Source organism: Lepidochelys olivacea (genome assembly GCF_965140295.1).
Source record: "Lepidochelys olivacea isolate rLepOli2 genome assembly, chromosome: 4".
Lineage (NCBI taxonomy): Eukaryota > Metazoa > Chordata > Testudines > Cheloniidae > Lepidochelys > Lepidochelys olivacea.
In genome coordinates, this window is record NC_140414.1 from 36914495 (window position 1) to 36933935 (window position 19441).

At 42.3% G+C, this 19441-nt stretch overlaps 1 protein-coding gene across 3 annotated transcripts in view; it reads left to right on the plus strand.

Moving 5' to 3' along the window:
• Nucleotides 1-19441, plus strand: part of NPNT (nephronectin) — a 93839-nt gene that overhangs the window by 58335 nt on the left and 16063 nt on the right. For all 3 annotated transcript variants that reach the window (XM_084625930.1, XM_084625928.1, XM_084625929.1), the window contains 3 exons: nucleotides 1303-1437; nucleotides 2395-2517; nucleotides 6803-7261. In XM_084625930.1, coding sequence (XP_084482056.1) covers nucleotides 1303-1437; nucleotides 2395-2517; nucleotides 6803-7261 — 717 coding nt within the window. The remainder of the gene's footprint in view (nucleotides 1-1302; nucleotides 1438-2394; nucleotides 2518-6802; nucleotides 7262-19441) is intronic.

Genomic DNA, 19441 nt, shown 5'->3' on the forward strand with positions numbered 1-19441 from the left:
GTAAGTTATTAGTCACGGTTACTGATTTCACTGTTTTCCTCAGGATGTTTTCTTCTTGAACCAAAACACAGTTTCAATGAATTTATCACATATATAGGGAATACATCATAGTAAGGTGTGGTGTAAAGATTTATTGGCATGAGTTTGGATAGCCATGTTACTCAGATTTTCTCAAACCAGTACCAGTCATGTATTCTGTGTATGTCGTGTTACAGAAATAATATTTTCAGAGAACTTTAGAGAGTTAAAAAAATTATTGGGACTATATTTTCATATCCCTTTGCCTGTAAAATCAGGTGCCATAGCTAAACTGTGCAGGACTCAGAGGGAGCAATAAAACCTCTATAAATGACTTGAAGCAGCTTTTCTAGACATAAAAAGTCATGGTTTTAAGGACCAATATTTTGAGCCCTTCCAAAGATAGAAGCAAGTGCTGTGCATTCCACAGGGAATCTGGGAATCTTCCCTCTTCAGTAGTGTAAAGCTCCCATTTGTAGCCAGCAGGATATCAAGACATCAAGGAAGGACAGCTTCTCCACATATGCGGTGGTGTAGATATGATGATAGCCATGTATCTCTTGAAATTTACTGTACTTGTATAGTATAGAACAAAATATATACACACCTGTTCAAGGAGGACTAAGTTTCAAAACATTTTGTGTCTGAATGATATTTCGGATATGTTTATTATTTATTCTACTTACCTGCAATTCAATGTATTATTTATAGTTTACAGCCCATTAATTAAAGGCTCCCAGTGCTTGAGAAATTAAGTACTACTCTGGATGTTTGAGATATGTGTTTGGGGCATGTCCCCAGTTTGTTTCTGCTTTACACCATCATCCTTGATGCAGAGTGTGTAAGTAACCATTTTCTGTCCAAGGAAAACCGCACACTACACCCTTCAAAATCTGTCCGTATTTCTGGGATTCTCTCTACAACCTTGAACCAGCTAATATAAATCAATCAGAACAGTCAATGTAAAGTAAGGCTACTCTTGGTAATTTCTAAACTTAACTCCCACCAATCTGAGCATAATGTCTATCTCTTTCTTGCTGTGCTTTCTGTGTTGGCACAGGAGATGTGGGATATAGAGGGAGCACAATCAAAAACTGAATTAAGGTCTTCCATATGGTAGCGCCCAAGCATTGATATAAGGATACCAGAATGGGGCAAAGAGGAAATTTTTAAAAGATTTTTGACAGTTCAGATTGCAAATTCAATTTTTGAGAGTTGAAATCAATTTGAGGCAGATCATATCTTAGCTATATTATTAAGAATACAATTAATTTGTGTTTACAGACGTTGATGAATGTGCTACTGGGAGAGTTGTCTGTCCCAGGTTTAGGAAATGTGTTAATACTTTTGGAAGCTACATCTGCAAGTGTCATAAAGGCTTCGATCTGATGTACATTGGAGGCAAATACCAATGCCACGGTAATAAAATCCATTTATTTCAGTGAGTCTTGCATGCATAGAGCACACATATGTTTCCTGTAATACTAATCCAAGGTTTATTATATTACTATATTAGCTGGCTTATAGAGACTGTATTAATCACTTTATTATGGGCTGAAAACAGATTGCTTTAGTTTATCCTATATTAATTTTATGAAATAGAATTACATTGAATATGAAAATGAAAAAATATACATTTAAGCCCTGATCCTGGAAGTGGCTCAGCGTGGTATGATTTCTGTAGATTTCACTGGGGCTTCTTGCAAGCAGTTGCTGATCTGGGGCCTTAGTGAACGTCACTAATTTTTCTCAGTGCTTCAGCTGATGATCATATTAAAGAAAAGTGATGTTGGAGATTAAGTTGTATTGCTTCACATGTGACCATGCTTCCAGTTACTTCAATGTGAAGGCCCTGCACAGAGCACCTGCAGGTATAGGGACCTTGTTTGTGGCACTAGTATAGTGAAATAATATAAGATATTGTAAACAGTTTCCACCCTGGTATAATAGTGGTTAAAACACAGATATAGAGCAGGCTTAAGTGCTTTGTTGGATCAGGGCCTTATAAATCACGAGCTCAATTATTTCCCACCCTTACAGGTCACCTTTAAAAAGTGGTTACAGAAATTATAAAATTTACTTGTAGAAACTATCTGTTGCCACAGCAAAATATTAAACATGGTGATGCCAAGTTATATGCCTTATATAGGAGATTATTAGATGACCATAATAATCTCTTCTCGCCTTTTAAAATCTATGAAAAAGATTAATTTAGGATAAAATTCTCCTGGTTTCACTGGTGATACAATGTTGTTGAATTTTAAAAATTAAGAATATTTTTAAATGATGACATCTGCTTATTGTAGGGTTTTTTTGGAGGGGGGAAGCATGTTCCTTCTCTCATGTGAATGACTTTTATATGATTTTCTGTTACAGATGTAGATGAATGCTCAATTGGCCAGTATCAGTGTGGCAGCTTTTCACGATGTTACAATACACAGGGAACCTACAAGTGTAAATGTAAAGAAGGATACAGAGGCGATGGAATAAACTGCCTACGTATGTAATGTGCTCTTTTTTTTTTTTCTTTTGGGGCTGGAGGGGTGTCATGAACCTCAAAGCCAAATGTCAAACACCAAGGCCATTTATTAGGAAAGCTGAGAAACATGGTAAATTTTGAGATGCAGTAGTATCAGTTTTCTCAATTTCTCTCAGCTGTTTTTGAAAGATAATAAAGGATCAGATATTGTATTCAAAGTTTTAGGAGTCTTAACATGCCTGGATAAAAATATCTTTCCTTGAGATCTTTTCGTTATTAGAAAGAAATCCAGTGAATCCTATTCACAGCCACATTCTATAAATGATTGTAATTGTTCTTGTTCTGAGCGAGTGCTAGAGTGTAATAACTGGGGTAAGGCCTGATCATATACTACCTCTTACTCTTTCTCCGTCCGTTGTATGCACTCTGTGAGTTCCGTGCCAGTCTCGTAGCTCAGCCAGACCCCAATGCTGAAGTGCTTAACTGAACTGGGGACTAAATTATCATTGTTTGTTGCATGCTACTGGATTTTAAAAGATATTTAAGTAATTAGGGGGGATTTTAGCCTTTTAGTATTTGGGGGACTTTATTAATGGATAGAGCTATTTCTGGCCAATTTGCTATTTCTTTATGTAAAATCAGGCATGAAAATGGTGAATAACAAATGGACGTACTCACTGTCAGATTGCGAAACCAGTGCTAAGGAAGGATACGATTTGCAGTTTGTGGGATTTACACGTAATCTTGATTACTGTCAGGTGGCAAACATGTAAGACTTTGAAAGGTCTGCCAAAATAAATTAAGATTCACTGGAGACCTGGGTCCTTGGGGCAATCAACAGATGTCTCTGCTGATAGTACTAAATCTTTCAACAGCTTACAATACTGTAGATAATCAGATGGGGTTTGACTCTACTGAGGGACCAGACACTGGTGGATGAAATGCCTTTGAAATGGTTCTCTCAGACATCTCAGAGGGTTATGTTGGGCAAGAGACTGTCTCTTGGTGTTTCCACAGTTCCCAGCACAATGGGTACCCAACTTTCATTAGGGCCTTTGAGTGGTATGTAATATAAATAAATAATAAAATAGTAAAGCATACATGACAATTATTCTAATAATCACTCTTTTTTCCCAGTCACATACAAACTCTCACTTTTGGACACCAACCAAGTTAAATTTTGTCACTCTTTCTGATTGAAGATTCTGGGGCAAACTGTGAGACAATATGGTGCCATTATTAGGTACATGGCACTCTACATAATAGTGAGACTAGATAGCTCTAAGTCTCCTTTTTGGGGGCCAAGATTAGGGTGACCATATTTCCCTATGCTGAATATGGGACACCTGGTAAAATTACTCATATTCAAGTGAGTTCAATGGCAATCGATCAGAACTATGCAGTACAAACGTTCAAATTAATATCAAGCTGACCGAGCCCCTGTTAAAAAGAAATACTGCATAGTTGGATTCTTTTTATTTACCTTCTTATCTTTAAGGCTTTAGGGTTCACACAGGGAGGGGTGACACACACACACACACCCCTACCCCCCCCACCCTACCCACACGGGGAGAGGTGATACCTCTCTCACACATGGGGTGAGGGGGGTGACTGACCGACCCTGCCCTCCATGCCTGGCTGGATTCCAGGACAGACCCGCCTCTCCTGGTACGTGGCACCCTGTCTTCCGAGGCAACATGTTGGGGGGTGGGGGGCATGCAGGGTTACATGCCCTCCCCTCCCCAGATTTCAGCCAGGCTTCACACCAGAATGTGGCCAGCAGAAGCCTTTCATCACTGTGTGGGAGGGAAGGGACAGGAGCTGCTTCCAGCCGCAGGGGAGGATGAGTGGGGAAGGGATGACGTGGCCCATGTCTTTGCAGATCTCCTCTCTTCTCTTCCCAGCCCCCTCCCCTGCCATGTGTGACTGGAAGCAGCTTGTCCCTTTCTGCCTGCACAGTGTTGAAAGGCAGAGCTCCAGGCTGCTGCTGGCCACTGACATAACCCGTCCCCTATCTACAGCGTGGGCAGGAAGGGGTTAAGCCCTAAGGATGCATTGTGCACCAGGGCCCAGGGAACCTGACTGCAGGGGCTTCAGCAAACCCTCCAGAGAGGTGGTTCAGCAGGGGATGGTGCCTAGGGGATGTAGCAGCCCCACGTTCCCTGGGGGCAGGACCCAGGGCAGAGGGGTAGGGAGTGAAGAGGGTGCTAAGCCTCTGCCCCAGGGGCTGCTGTGGAGCCTACAAGTTCGGGATGTGAACAGGCTAGAAATCGTTTCCACTCCCTTTCCCTGCCACTCCAGAGCTTAGCTGAGGGGCGTAGAGGCTTCCCTGTGCCAGTGCTGTGCAGGACTTTGGTACAAGCAGGGCTTGGCTCCTCCTGGCCAGCCTGGAAGGAGTCTGCAGGCCAGACTGTTGGTGATCTGAGTACTCCGACCAGGGGCTTGTTGTCCGCACAGCCTTGGAAGCCGGATGCGCCCTGCCGATGGGGATATGGAGGAGAAGCAGGTCTGGGGGAGGGACGAAGGGGCAAAGCAGGGAGAGGACAGTGAGAGGGGGAGCATGTAAAGGGCTGATGGGTGGGCAGCGCAGGCAACATGTAACTGGCAGCTGCTTGAGGCCTGCCCGCACTCATCAGCCACCACAGCGCACAGCCAGTGCTGGCCAGAAATGGGACAGGGGGGTAGGGTCCTACTGGCTGAGAGCTGGCATGTAGCAGGGGCTGTGCTGATGACCCGGCAGGGTGGGGGCGGCTGGCCCCGTGCGCTACATCTTCACCCCACCACCAGCTTTGAGCCCCCGCTTCCATCATTTGCCACTGGACCCCCCTATTCCCCGCTGGTGGGAGGGCGGCTGGTGAATAGGGATCTGGCCAGCAGCAGGACCCTCCAGTACTGATTGGTGGGGAGACAGAAAATACAGGACAATTTGCCCATTTTTAAGAAAAAATCAGGACACTTGTAGGAGGGCTTAAATATGGGACTGTGTCTTTAAAAATGGGACATCTGGTCACCATAGCCAAGATGACACCATCTTCTTGCTCCTTCCAGCTTTTGGCAGACAGGGGATCTGGATGAAAGTGGCTTAGGTTCAAGCTGTATAAAACAGAGTTGATGCTTATTGGCAGGAAGAAGCGTTTTGAAGAACTGGTGAAGCCTGTAACTATTCCTCCAATCTCTGTCCGCCCATGGTCAAATCTTGAGGTCTTACTAGACTCATCTCTACTCCAAGTCTCCAAGGTAGCAAAATTGACCAGAAACACTTTTTTTGGACTGGACAAGAGATTGAACTCTTTCTTCTTAGATGTGGACCTTTCTCTTTTGTTAACTCAAATCTAGACCTCTTCTATACACAATAGCTGCACCAGTTTAACAAAAATCATTTAAAAAGCCCCCAACAATTTTAGTTAGTTCAGAGCAAACTCCTGAGTTTAGACACTCTTACATTGGTTTAGCTTGCACTTCTGAATTGACTAATGCGAATTACACCAATATTACCTGGATGTAAATCAGTTCGGTGTGTCTACCTAGGATTTTTACACCAGTTTTATTATATCAATTAAAAGTAGTTCAGTTACACCTAATGCAACTTTCTGTGTAAACCGGGTCCTAGACTACTACAACATGAGGCACCTCAAATCAACTTTGAAAGCTTCTTGGAATGTAGTGCAGAATGTGTTTGCCCCATCTTTTGAGTGGGGCAGAATGATGTGAGTACTTTTTAGAGTCCCAATTATCTTGAAGACTCTCTCTGTCAGTCATAATCCCCTACATTCAAAGGTAGAAGACTTCAGCTATCATCCTAAGGGAGGTGTTTACAGAGGCAGAGCACTCAGTTGCCATAACTAGCCTCTGGAATTCACTCCTGTGTGGCTGGACAGATTGCTTATGAGAGCGTGCAAGTTTGGTCACTTTTAGAGCTCAACGTCAGATGTACCTGTCTGACCAGCTCTTTGCTACCTGTCCCTCCTGGCTAGGTTTTGCCACTTCTGTCCCTTAAAGTTATCCATTTTGGGGCTGCAGGGGATTGAGTATAGGCTCCCTATTTTGGTAATGGGTTGTCCTTAATCATTTTAACCACATAACTTGTTCTCAAGATACCATGATGAGAGGCACTTTATAAATGCATGTGATAATACAGGGGTATTAATACTAAAATCTGGGGGGATTTTTATGAGTGGAAAACCAAACAAAAGGAACTAATTTCAACAAATACTCTACATATATTCATGTGATATTGTAACATTTTAGTTTGTGCAGAGAGATAGTTAAATACCAATTGTTCTCCTATTTTCACTCTCTTTTCAGCTATTCCTAAAGTTATGATTGAACCATCTCGTCCATATAATATATTCAAGGGCAATACTACACTTCCGAAGGGCAGCAGCGGTATGACCAATAGGATTCCTGACATCAGAGGTACAAGACAGCCCCTGAGACCACCACATATACCAGCTATTATTACAGCAAGGCCTGCACCCAAGCCAACAGTACGACCTACACCAAAACCAACAATATGGCCTACACCCAAGCCAACTACTAGGTTTGTACCAAAACCGATGACAACAAGACCACCACTGAAGCCAGCAACAAGGCCTCCAACACCTCCACCATCTACAACATCAAAACCTGCACCCACAACAAGAACCCCACATTTAACAACTGAAGACTCTTCTTTTGTTCCCACTGAAACTACCTCTCCCCAAGGAATTACAGTTGACAACAGAATACAAATAGAACCTCAGAAACCACGAGGGGACGTGTTTAGTAAGTACACCTATATGCTATTTCATTAATAGGATGTGTAAATTGCAGGTGAAAGGAAATGTTGCATTCTATTGTCTTCAGAGAATTATTTTCATAGATGGTATGTAGGATATGAAATTGCAAATGGTGACATTGTGATAACCTTTACCACTGCAGTGCCGTATGGACTTTTGCCATTGGACGTTGCATGCCTCTGTGAATATGAAGTATGTTGTACCGCTTATTATCCTATTGAAATATGTGCCATATTAAACCTACATGGCCATACAGATCACCACTCACTTTAGCATTCAAGGGTTAACAGGCTTTCAGTTCAGTCCCCTGGCCTAGCATTGTTGAGGTCCATTGTTCTCCTTCTGAATATTTTAGACCAGGGGTTGGTAACCTATGGCACATGTGCCAAAGACCGCACGTGAGCCCATTTTTAATGGCACGCTGCTGCCTGCCGGAGTTCCGGCAGGCAGCAGCATGCCGTTAAAAATCCGGCTCAGCCTGCTCTTCTCTGCACCCTGCCCCCTCCCATGGGGGCAGGGGGCAGAAGCTGCCGGCTCCCCTGCCTCTTCCCACAGTGTGTTGGGTTCCTGCTCCTCCTTCTCTTCTTCGTCCCTCCCTCCCTGCCGGCCCTTGCGAGGGAGGGGGTGGGGGAGGAGCAGAGTCAGAGTGCTCGCTGCTCCCGGCGGAGGCAGAGAAGAAGCAGGGGCAAGGCTTGGGGAAGCGGGGCATATCCCCTCCAGCCCCCTGCCGTGAGCACCCCACGACCCCAGCCCTCTGCCCTGACCCCCCCCACACACCCAGCCCTCTGCCCTGAGCCCTGCAGCCCCGCACACCCCCAAGGCCCCTGCCCTGAGCCCTGTACCCCCCTCACACACATCCAGCCCTCTGCTTGACTCCTTCACCCCCCTCCACAACCCCAGCCCTGACTCTGGCACCCCCACACATACCCAGGCCACCCACACCCTATGCTCTGACACCTGCATCCCCCTCACATGCTCCCAGCCCTCTGCCCTGACTTTTGCACCCCCCCACATCCCCACCCCCAACCCTGAGCACCAAATGGGAGCTCCTGCACCTCCTCCCACCCCCACATTCCCACCTGCACCCCTCCCACCAAATGGGAGCTGCACAGGTAAGCGCTCCACAGCCAAACCTCCTGCCCCAACCCTGAGCCCCCTCCCTCATTCTAGCTCCTGGCCAGACCCTACACCCCAACCCCCAGCCTGCTCCTTCACCCCCAGCCCTGTGCTCAGTGCACTCCCACCCTCAGCTCAGTGCAAAGAGAGAGGAAGAGAATGGCCAGATCCAGGGAGAAGGTAGGTACCCACTGTGTGTGGGCAGGGCCAGGACCCCAGACTGGCAGTGGGCTGAGCGGGTCCGGCAGCTGGGATGCCGGCTGGCAGGAGCCAGCAGACGGAACCCCTGAGCAGCAGTGGGCTGATCCGCTCAGCCCACTGCTGGTCTGGGATTCTGGCTGCCGGCCCCTTGCCAGCTGGGGTCCAGGCCGCAGGCCCCGCTCAGCCAACTGCCGGCCTAGGTGAACGGAACCCCAGACCAGCAGTGGGCTGAGCAGGCCGGCGGCATAAGATCAACATTTTAATTTTATTTTAAATGAAGCTTCTTAAACATTTTGAAAACCTTGTTTATTTTACAATACAACAATAGTTTAGTTATATAATATATAGACTTATAGAGAGAGACACACCTTCTAAAAAACATTAAAATGTATTACCGGCAAGTGAAACCTTAAATTAAAGTGAATAAATGAAGACTTGGCACACCACTTCTGAAAGGTTGCCGACCCCTGTTTTAGACAATAGGTTTAAAAGTTGAGATGTTGAGTGACTGCATGAATCTGAAAGAAACAGCACTTGCTGTATGAACCCCAGTAAGGCTTTGTGTGTGTTGTGTGGATTCATGTAGTAGTCTCTCTAATATTTACTGCTAACCCATAACAAAAACACACAAAAAATAATACTGGGGCTTGTTTTATAGAATGTGCCTACAAAAATCAGCTCATGATACTGAAGATGCTCACGGTGTGTAGAAGCATCATTTTGAGAGCTTCCCTGAAAGATATTGCAGTATTTTTGTGCAAGCTTTACTACATACCACAAATGACATAGCTGATGCGTATAGTTAAACATGCCTGCCAAGAAATACTCAACACCCTATTTCATCTTTAGTATTGTGGCTGCAGTTAATTATAGAGATTGGGAGTGTGTGTTAGATCAGCCCTTTTCTTCAGCCAGTAAAGCTGCTCAAGCAGTATAGGAGGAAAACATTTACTGTTTCAGAGCAGGGGACAAGCACTTGTGGGGTTTGTTTTGTTTTGTTTGTGATTCTGATTTCTATACAGTAGCTTCTAGGGGTGTGTTCTTTATGATTACACAGTGAAATATTTCATTCAATAAAGGATTTGTTTTTCTGGTAATATTTTATCTGCTGCAGGCAGTTTGACTGTTTTGTGGTGGAGAAAAAAATGAACTAGAAAGAATTAAGGAAGATAAAAAGTTGTTTCTGAACTACTCAAAGGATCTTTAAAACTGTTTTTCAAGGGTCATTTTAAAACCATCACTATAACTTGTTCAGTCTAAGAAACTGAATCTTAAATATAAATGTTTTCTGTAAAAATAGTGTCAATTTAACATTCAGTAAGGTGATGGACCCAGCAAGTCAATGTTCTTATAGGTCCTTTCCATCTCTAATTGCTATGATCCTACATTACTAAAGTATACTTTGTATTTCTGATGACTGATTCTGATTGCCCACAAGAGCAAAGTCTATAGTTAGGTAATTTCTCAGCCTAGTAATGAGTAACAGACACATATTTAGGCTGGTACAAGCTGCAGGTAGCAAGGAGGAAACATCTTTAAAATGTTAAAAGTAATGTTATATAAAGCTGTATCTGCCACTCCTAATTTCCTCTGTGTTCTGTGTGCCTGGAGTGGTAATACTGTCCTTTGTTCATGACATGTTTGGGGTTTTGTTCAGATAATGAGTGTTCTGTAATGGGGGTAAAATGTTCCTTCAGGTAGCTTGCAGCCTTGAGAAACTAAATGACAATTCCTCTTATAGCTCCTACAAGATTGCAGTTCTATCAACCTTATTGAAAAGGCATATAGAATTTAATAGGGATGAAATAATTTGGTTTCTACAAAAATGGAATAGGGTTCTACAGAAATTACTCTAAAAATCTATAGAATTCAGCAGTCAGTGATCTCCCGTCTACAGGGTTTTTTGAACCATCCTATAGAATTTTATAGCAGAAAGATAATTTTCTACTAAATTGTATAGGTCAGTTTAAAAAAAACCTATAAAATATATCGTTATCTACTAATTCTGTAGGATTTTTCTGTTTTGAGAAGTATGCTTTCATTTATGTAGAGATCAAAATATAGAGATTTGAATTCTGGCAGGTATAAACTGTTTTTAAGTTTGTTTGCTTTTTGAATGTGATCTTAAATTATTGTAGTTGCAAGGAACCTAAGGAAAAGAGATTATCTGCGGTATGTATCATATTTTGTTCATGAGTGCTCAGGAGTAGCCATTAGTAGTTTGTGAAATATATACACAGCCTGAGATCAGTTGTTTATCCTTCAATACACTTCAGTACACAATACAGCCTGATTCTGAGAGGTGCTGTGCACCTGTTACTGTCATTGACTTCAATAGGACATATTGGTACTCAGTTGCCCTCCATATCAAGCCCACAGATATGTGCTTTTTAGTCTCATGTTATCCCTTCTCTTCATCCCATATTAAATATTTATTTGATATACATAAAATAAAAGGTGTGAGCAAGATTCAAGATTCCATTTATGCCCTAGATGTTGACAATTTGTAGGGCACTCCTGGTGTAACCCTCAGCAGGCCTGCTTTGTTGTCATTTATTTTTTAAATTATTTGTTTTCAAGGTTCCTTCCCCACTCTGAACTCTAGGGTACAGATGTGAGGACCTGCATGAAAAACCCCTAAGCTTATTTTTACCAGCTTAGGTTAAAACTTCCCCAAGGTACAAACTATTTTACCTTTTGCCCTTGGACTTTATTGCTGCCACCACCAAGTGTCTAACAAATATATAACAGGGAAAGAGCCAGCTCGGAAACGTCTTTCCCCCCAAAATCCTCCCCAAACCCTACACCCCCTTTCCTGGGGAAGGCTTGATAAAAATACTCACCAATTTGCATAAGTGAACACAGACCCAAACCCTTGAATCTTAAGAACAATGAGAAAAGCAATCCGGTTCTTAAAAGAAGAATTTTAATTGAAGAAAAAAAAGTAAAAGAATCACCTCTGTAAAATCAGGATGGTAAATACCTTACAGGGTAATCAGATTCAAAATATAGAGAATCCCTCTAGGCAAAAAACTTTTTTAAGTTAAAAACTTAAAAAACTTTTTTAAGTTAAAAAAGACACAAAAACAGGAATATCCATTCCATTCAGCACAGCTTATTTTATCAGCTATTTAAACAAAACAGAATCTAATGCATATCGAGCTAGATTACTTACTAAGTTCTAAGACTCCATTCCTTTTCTGTTCCCAGCAAAAGCATCACACATACGGAGAGAGCCTTTGTTTCTCCCCCCGTCCAGCTTTGAAAGTATCTTGTCTCCTCATTGGTCCTTTTGGTCAGGTGCCAGTGAGGTTATCCTAGCTTCTTAACACTTTACAGGTGAAAGGGTTTTTCTTCTGGCCAGGAGGGATTTTAAAGCTGTTTACCCTTCCCTTTATATTTATGACATTTGTATTTTGATAGTACCCAGAATATGGTGGACACTGCCCCCATCCCCAGGCACTTATTAAGTGAGCATATTATAATGTTCACTCTGAAAGTGAAACCTGCAGTCACGGTTGGAAAACAGTTTCCAACACAGCTCTGTTTTTGTTGTTTGTTATTCAGTGAGCACTGTCTGTGTACTTAGCACTATGTAGCATACAGAAAGCCATGCCTGTTGCCCTCTCATGCCCTACTGCCACAGAGAGCTTTCAGGTATGGATAAGGAACAATGTCCTTGTATTTAAGGAGGGGATAGCGTGTAGCATATAGGAAGGAAGCAGTTATATTCCCTCACTTAGCACATTCAGAAAAGATGGCAATTCTCATGTATTTTCACGATACTGGCTTGCTTTGTTTATGTTCCCCAATATTGTTCCAGATTGAAAATGTACGTAAGGGCTGCATTCATATATAGATGTTAGATTCCTACCATAGAGACATGTTTTTTTGTCTATTTAGTGAAAAATTACAGTTGGTGAAAACTATCCTCCCTGTCAGCCCTGAATTCTCTCCCCGCTCCCCTCCTAAAGTTGAAGTCCCAGATGCTGCGCATTCTTTGCCATGTGTGTCAGCCACCTCCTATCCCCTTCCAATGTTCTATTTGTATGAACAGGCTCTCCACCCTTTTCTTGGCCTCAGTGCATCACATCACCCCATTGCACCAGCCTCATCATCCTTGGGATTAGTCAGGTCAGCACTGGAGCTCCCTTCCACAGCAGTAAGGTACCATGTTGGACATTAGGATTTTTCCTAAGTGTACAGTACTGGTATGTATGTATTGTTAGAATGTCAGAGAAACAGCAAGAGTAGCTGTTTGGTGAGGGATTACCAGAGGAAAGGGCTTCACTGAAGCATTATACATAGCACAAAGGAGCTGCCAGCCTTGCTGACTTAACTAGTTGTACCCAGCTCTGCTCCCACCCCTGGCTGGTGCTGTAAATTACTGGGTAGCTTTAGAGCTTTGTTCCCACCTTCCTTTGTAATGCAAAGGCCAAGTTCAAAGTCAAGCTCAAGTTGTTCCTCCCCCTCCTTTTCTGAACCTCTGTCTGCTCCTTATCCCCTGTATCTTGCTTCCTTCTCCCTTTCTGTGATTTTTGTTGTGGGCTCATACCCAAAAGTGGAGCATATAGCAGACTGAGCAGTATAGAGAGGTCACCTAAAGAAAGTGTTACAATTAGTTAAACACATTCTCAGTGTGCTCCCCAAATAGGCAGCTGCCTGTGGGTTACATCCCCATGTGGAATCCTCTGTGTCACCAGATCAGATCAGACACTGCCTGACCATATTCAAACCCAAATGCAACATCTCCTTCTTGGATAAGTGGCCCACCCTGGAAGTGACATCTCTCCAAGACTCACTCACAGTTGGACAAATGGGAGGGGGAGTGGGAAAGTAGATAAGGTAAGACAAGATGTAGAAACAGTCAAACAAAAATCTATACAGCATAATGAGAGCAAGGAAGAGATTGTGCAAATACTTCCCTTTAGGGTATGCATCTTTTAATTGTTTCATGGAGCTTAGATATTATGATGACAGGTGTTTTAGAAATGCCATAGATTAGATAGAGGTTCAGAGCTGCCCAGAATTTTGAGATAGTGCATGAGACAGCTGTGTAATGTTTAGGATATTGACATTTATTTCCTTCTTGTACAAAAGGAGAAGCAACATTCCAAAAGTGGATCAAAATCTGAATCTATTTCTAGATTAAAAAATTAACCAATCAGTCAATCAAAACCTTAACAACATCAGCTGAGAAGTTAACTAAAAAGTTATGGTCAAATAAACTCTTTATAAAAAGAAAAGGAGAACTTGTGGTACCTTAGAGACTAACAAATTTATTTGAGCATAAGCTTTCGTGAGCTACAGCTCAGAAGTGAATATTTTTGCGAATACAGACTAACATGGCTACTACTCTGAAACCTAAGCTCTTTATAGTTTCTCTTCATTGCTAATTCCATTTGATATGGTATTGAAGTTTTAAAAACTTATAAACATCTTAAAATTTCCTGCTAAAGCTGTTTCTAACACTCCAGCAGATTTTCTGGTAAGCCACCCATGATTCACCTTGGCTAGCATCCATATGCTTAAGTCCTACCGATGACCATGATTGATACCCATGTCTGGCAACAGAAGCTGTTCCTTTTGTAGTTGGCTCGCTGCTAGATGTCACCAGGGAAGTGTGAATTGCACTGAGGTCCCTGTCGCTCCCCAGGTGGGACCTGAGGGGGCATGAAAAAGATCAACTCTTGCACGCTTCATTGGCTCCACAGCAGCAATGCAGACATGTTGGAACCATCATTGTACACCTGGAAGGGGATGATTTGGTGGATGCTACTAAGGTCAGCCTCCTCACTGAATGTAATGCAGGACTGAACTGAGTGTAGTAAACTATTTCCAGGAACTGTGCTGGCTTTGTTAGACTAGTTCCTCCTCAGTACATGGCTGAGGGCTCACAATAATACTGCAGTGGGGCAGTCATAAAAAATGGGAAACAGGGAGATGTGGTGCTTTGTGGCACAGGCTAGGGGGCAGTACTGGGCATATTGTCCAATTGTTCAATCCTGTTCTGTCTTTGTCTGATAGCAGCTTTTAAATTTGGACCTTCAGGCTGGTTTATTCCCTGGGGTGGGTAGCCATTGCTGATCGAGGGAGATTGTGACTTGGCTTTCTAGCTGTGCATGCACTACCTAAAGGGCTTGAGGAAGTAACTTCTTCAGTATAATATCTCCTTGTTTCCAACAGTTAGTGCTGCAGCTGAATGATAGCTTAATGTTGCAAATGATGGCCCTTTCTGGGAGCTCAGCTGACCACCACCAAAAGGTGGGTGACGTTTTTGGTATATTATACTTGGATGGGAGGAAGGGGCTTCAGTAGGTGGCAGGATATGGGGCACACAGTGAAGGAGAGTGATGCCTCAGCACCATTCGACTATATCCAGCAATGAATTCATGGTGCCTCAGCATATTACTGATCAGATCAGCAAAGACAATGTGCCTGGTAATATTCTTGTAGAAAACAAACATACATTTCAGGTTGTTTTCTTTTTTTTCCCTTCATTTATTTTTCCTAAATCTATTCTCAGCCATGTCTCTGCTTCTCTGGCTTCCTGCCCCATACATGAGGTGAAATTCTCTGAAATATCCCTAGCAAAATGTCCCTGAATCCGTTGCTTAGCACGGTCATTCGGACCACTGTAATTTTCATTAGTCTCCTAAATGATGACAGAGATCACCGACTGGTGTAGGTTAGACTGATATTTAGATAATGTGGTCGTTTTTTGGAAAGGTTTTAGATTACTTTGGTATTTTACTCATTTACCAGTATTTACTACAGGACTAAAAAAAGGACTATCTCACCGTCAGAAACAAAACAAGACAGTAGTTTGGGTTTTGTTCATGAACTTGCTATTCTTGTCTTCTGAACCACTTTGTCAGATGAGGCAATGGCATCTGGCAGCAAGGTTAATCTTTTCCTGATATTGACACAGCGTGAATGAAAACTTGCTGGAATGTAGCACGGGGTTAATATTCAGCTATTTAGGATCTGATCCAGAGCCCACTGAAGTATGTAGGCATCTTTCCGTTGACTAAAATTGGCTTTGGATAAGGCTCTTAATGAACAGACTTTATTAGTTTTTAAGGTTGAGATTTTCAAAGCCACCTAAAAGATTTGGATATTCAATTCCCATTTTTATAAAAAAGCTTGTTTTATATTAATGAATTTTTGGGGCCCTCTTCTTAAGACTGAAAAGGCCTTAGAAGGTGCAGCAAGTATGGTTATGTAATCCTTTAATCTATTTAAATGAGACAGTGCTAAAGGTAATGAATGTAGACCCTCAGCCACTGATGTCAGTGGAGTTACATTATTTGGATTAGTTTGGCCCAATTATTCTGATACCTTTTAAAAATGAGTTTGGCTTTATGTTTTTTATGAAAATAGATGTTTCATTGTTATGTGGCATCTGGAGCTGAGTCATAGGGCCTGAATCCTTTACATAATGGGTAAATCACATACTTCCAAAATTCTTCCATGCAATTTTCTGTTCACACCCGATTCTTTCAAGCTTGTGCTTGCTGTTTATGATGGTCTATCTGTGACTCATACTGATTGTATAGCCATTGTTCATCTTCTAGATCTGTTTGCTGAAAGAAAAGCAGTTCAATTTTTGAAGAGATTTAACAGGACATGTCTTGTCTTGTATAAACGTAGAATTGTTCAAAGTGCACGTCAATATAAGTAACAAGAGTTAGGTTAAAGAAGTTAGTGGACATTATACCTGCCTGAAGAATACAGAATTGGGCTCTACTTGAATTAGGGCCATGTTGCCCTCTCCTATGTATAATGGTACACAAGAATGGGAGAGACTGCAAGAGTTTTCCCAAAATCATCATGTTCCTCTCCACCCAAAAGCCTGCAGACCTTCCAGGCTCTCAAGAAATCTGCCAGAAGCACAAAGCTGTTCACGAAGAGACTCTCTGTCCCCCAGATGCTTGCTAATATGCAATACAGCTGCACTGCCAGTTATGACTACCAGCAGCTGCCACTGGAAACCCTCCGTAAAGAGTTTTGCTTAGCAGGGGGCGTTCCCTAAGCGAAAGTTAATGTGGCCTCAGGTTGCAGAATTTTAGGTTACACACCATGGGCAGGTAGGGTGGCTTGTGGTGGGGTAAGATGATGTACATCTCCTCCAGTCTGACCTCTGCCCCTTCCCCTCTCCCCCTTCCTGCCTCAACCCCAGACACACCAATCTCCTCTCCTGCTTGGAGCAAAATAGGAAAGTGCTGTCAAAGTGGTTCAGGGACCGAGGGCCATGATCTAGCCCCTGACTGTTTAGCTTTCTTTTAGCTATTTCTAATATATGTGAGCACTGGAGACCTCGTAACTGTTCCTCTTTTTATTTTTTAATTTTTTGAATTAAGAGTTTAACCACATTTAATTTGCTTTAAGTATGGAACTTTCATATCTATTTCTCAATTACATTTATTGGCAAATGGGAATTGCATGCATAATTGCTCCAGTATGGAATCAGCTACGTTTAAACTGCATTATATTTTATTATTTTAGTATTATTAATAACGATATGAAGCTGTGCTTCAGTTCTCAATTTCTTTTTTGTTATTGAAATTGCCAAAAAACTGAGGTGGCCATAATCATGAATAACCCCAAAATATACTCACCATACCTCAGCTTCCCAAATTTAGCCATTGGTGAACAGATTAGAGAAGTAACAAGACTTTTTCAAGATTAAAAGGCAGCGTGAGAATCAGTCTTATGTATCTGGTAAAAAAATATCTCCCCTCTCTTCCCATCCCTTTATGAAGAACTTTACTCAATAACTTGAGGAATGCTGTAAAATTAGTGTATTGGCTCACCCAACTATGTACTTCTACTACACAGCCTCCTTGAGAAATACCATTCAGTGTATATAGTTCATGGAATCTTCTAAGAAGAAGTCAAGTTTATATTTAACAATCTTATCTAACAGTTGAAGTAAAGTGAAAACTACACTGATATGCTAAGTAAAGTACACACGAAAGGTTTGGAAAGCTGACAAGAAATAATTGTGGCAAATTCTTTCTCCCAGGATCTCCACTCAGCATACGTAGCGGTCTTAGGAAAGAAGAGTACACATGGACCATGTTAAGATTCCTGTGTCTTGTATGGTAGCTCCCTTGTTTGCTGGATATGAATGCACATTCCTTTCATTAGAGTGCAGCACTGAAAAGCATTTTTAAAGCATTCTCAAGGTCGTGAAATTAACATTAGAAGGGGTCTTTTGGAAGAAGTTTTGGAGAAATCTTTATCTGGGGCCCTAAATTATATATAGTTCTATTAAATTTGCTATACATGAATGTTCATGTCTATATGGTAAGCAGGGACTGGAAGTGGAATTTCATTTAGTGACTTGGGGACCACTTTGCCCTGTAAAGCTAGAAAACCTGTGTTAGGGTCAGGAAACTATCATCTCACATGTGAGATTTCCTGCAATTCATTCTGCAAGTGGGGTGGGCAAAATGATAAGGGTCTCCATGTAGCAGGCAGTGGGCATGACTCTCCTAACCTTGGAAGGCACAAAGATCTGCCAGAATGTCCTACAGCTCTCAGGGCACCTGCATAACTCAGGGACATCAGAAAATACTCTCCATTCCCTCCCATGGGAACATGGCTATTGCAGAGTCTTACTGCCATGGACTGCTGGCCAGTCTCCCTAAACTGCTGCCCTGAGGTAGGGGGAGGAGGGGTTACAATGTGTGGAAGAAAAGCTGCAAAAGATAATGCTAACAGGGTGAACTTTGTTATGTTAAATGGTTACAGTTTATCAAAATAGGACAGGGAGTTCACCAATACTGGTCCTGGGTACTGATAGCATGGGATGAAGTGACACTGCATCATATTGGCTGATGGGGCAAGCTCAGGGAAGTGAATGGGAACAAGATAATAAATGTATCTGAAAAGAAAGAGTTTCCCTGAACTGACCCATTGCAATTGTAACCAACAATCAGCAGGTGCATAAGATCTAGAAGTTTGTAGGCAATGTGCTTGTATTCTCAAATCCCTCCCCACTATACATCCCTTTATAGAGTGCTAGGAAAGAAGAGGGAAATTACAGGGCCATTCAGTTGCCCTTGGATTCTGGCTAGAAGAGGAAAGATGGTAGGATGATAAGAACATATTGGGTCAGACAAAATCATACATTGAGTCCAATATCCTGTCTTCTGACAGTGGCCGACGCCAGATGCTTCAGAGGGAGTGAACAGAACAGAGCAATGTATTGAGTGATCCATCCTCTGTCGTCCACTCTCAGCTTTTGGCAATCAGAGGCTGGGGTTGTGTCCCTGACCATCTTGACGAATAGCCATTGATGGACCTATTCTGCATGAATTTATCTAACTCTTTTTTTGAACCCAGTTATACCTTTGGCCTTCACAACATCCCCCTGGTAATAGTTCTACAAGTTTACTGTGCACTTCGTGAAGTACCTCCTTATGGCTGTTTTAAACCTGCTGCCTATTAATTCATTGTGTGACCCCTGTTTCATGTGTATGTAATGGGGTAAATATACTTCTTTATTCACTTGCTCCACACCATTCATAATTTATTGACCTCTATTATATTCCCCCTTAGTCAGCTCTTTTTCAAGCTGAAAAGTCCCAGTCTTTTTTAATCTCTCCTCATATGGAAACGCTCATGGAAAATTTCTCTTATAAGATGTCAGTGCTGCTCCATCCACTGGTGTGAAGCCCAATGAACTTCCAAGACAGGCCCCAGCTCCTGAGTCTGAATAGCACATAAAATGGATCTCTGGGTGCCAAAGCAAATTTGCAGTTTTTATTCAATTGCATTTTCTTGAAAATTTATTTTTCACTATTCATCCAACTCTAGTTCTATACTACTTTGTCACTGG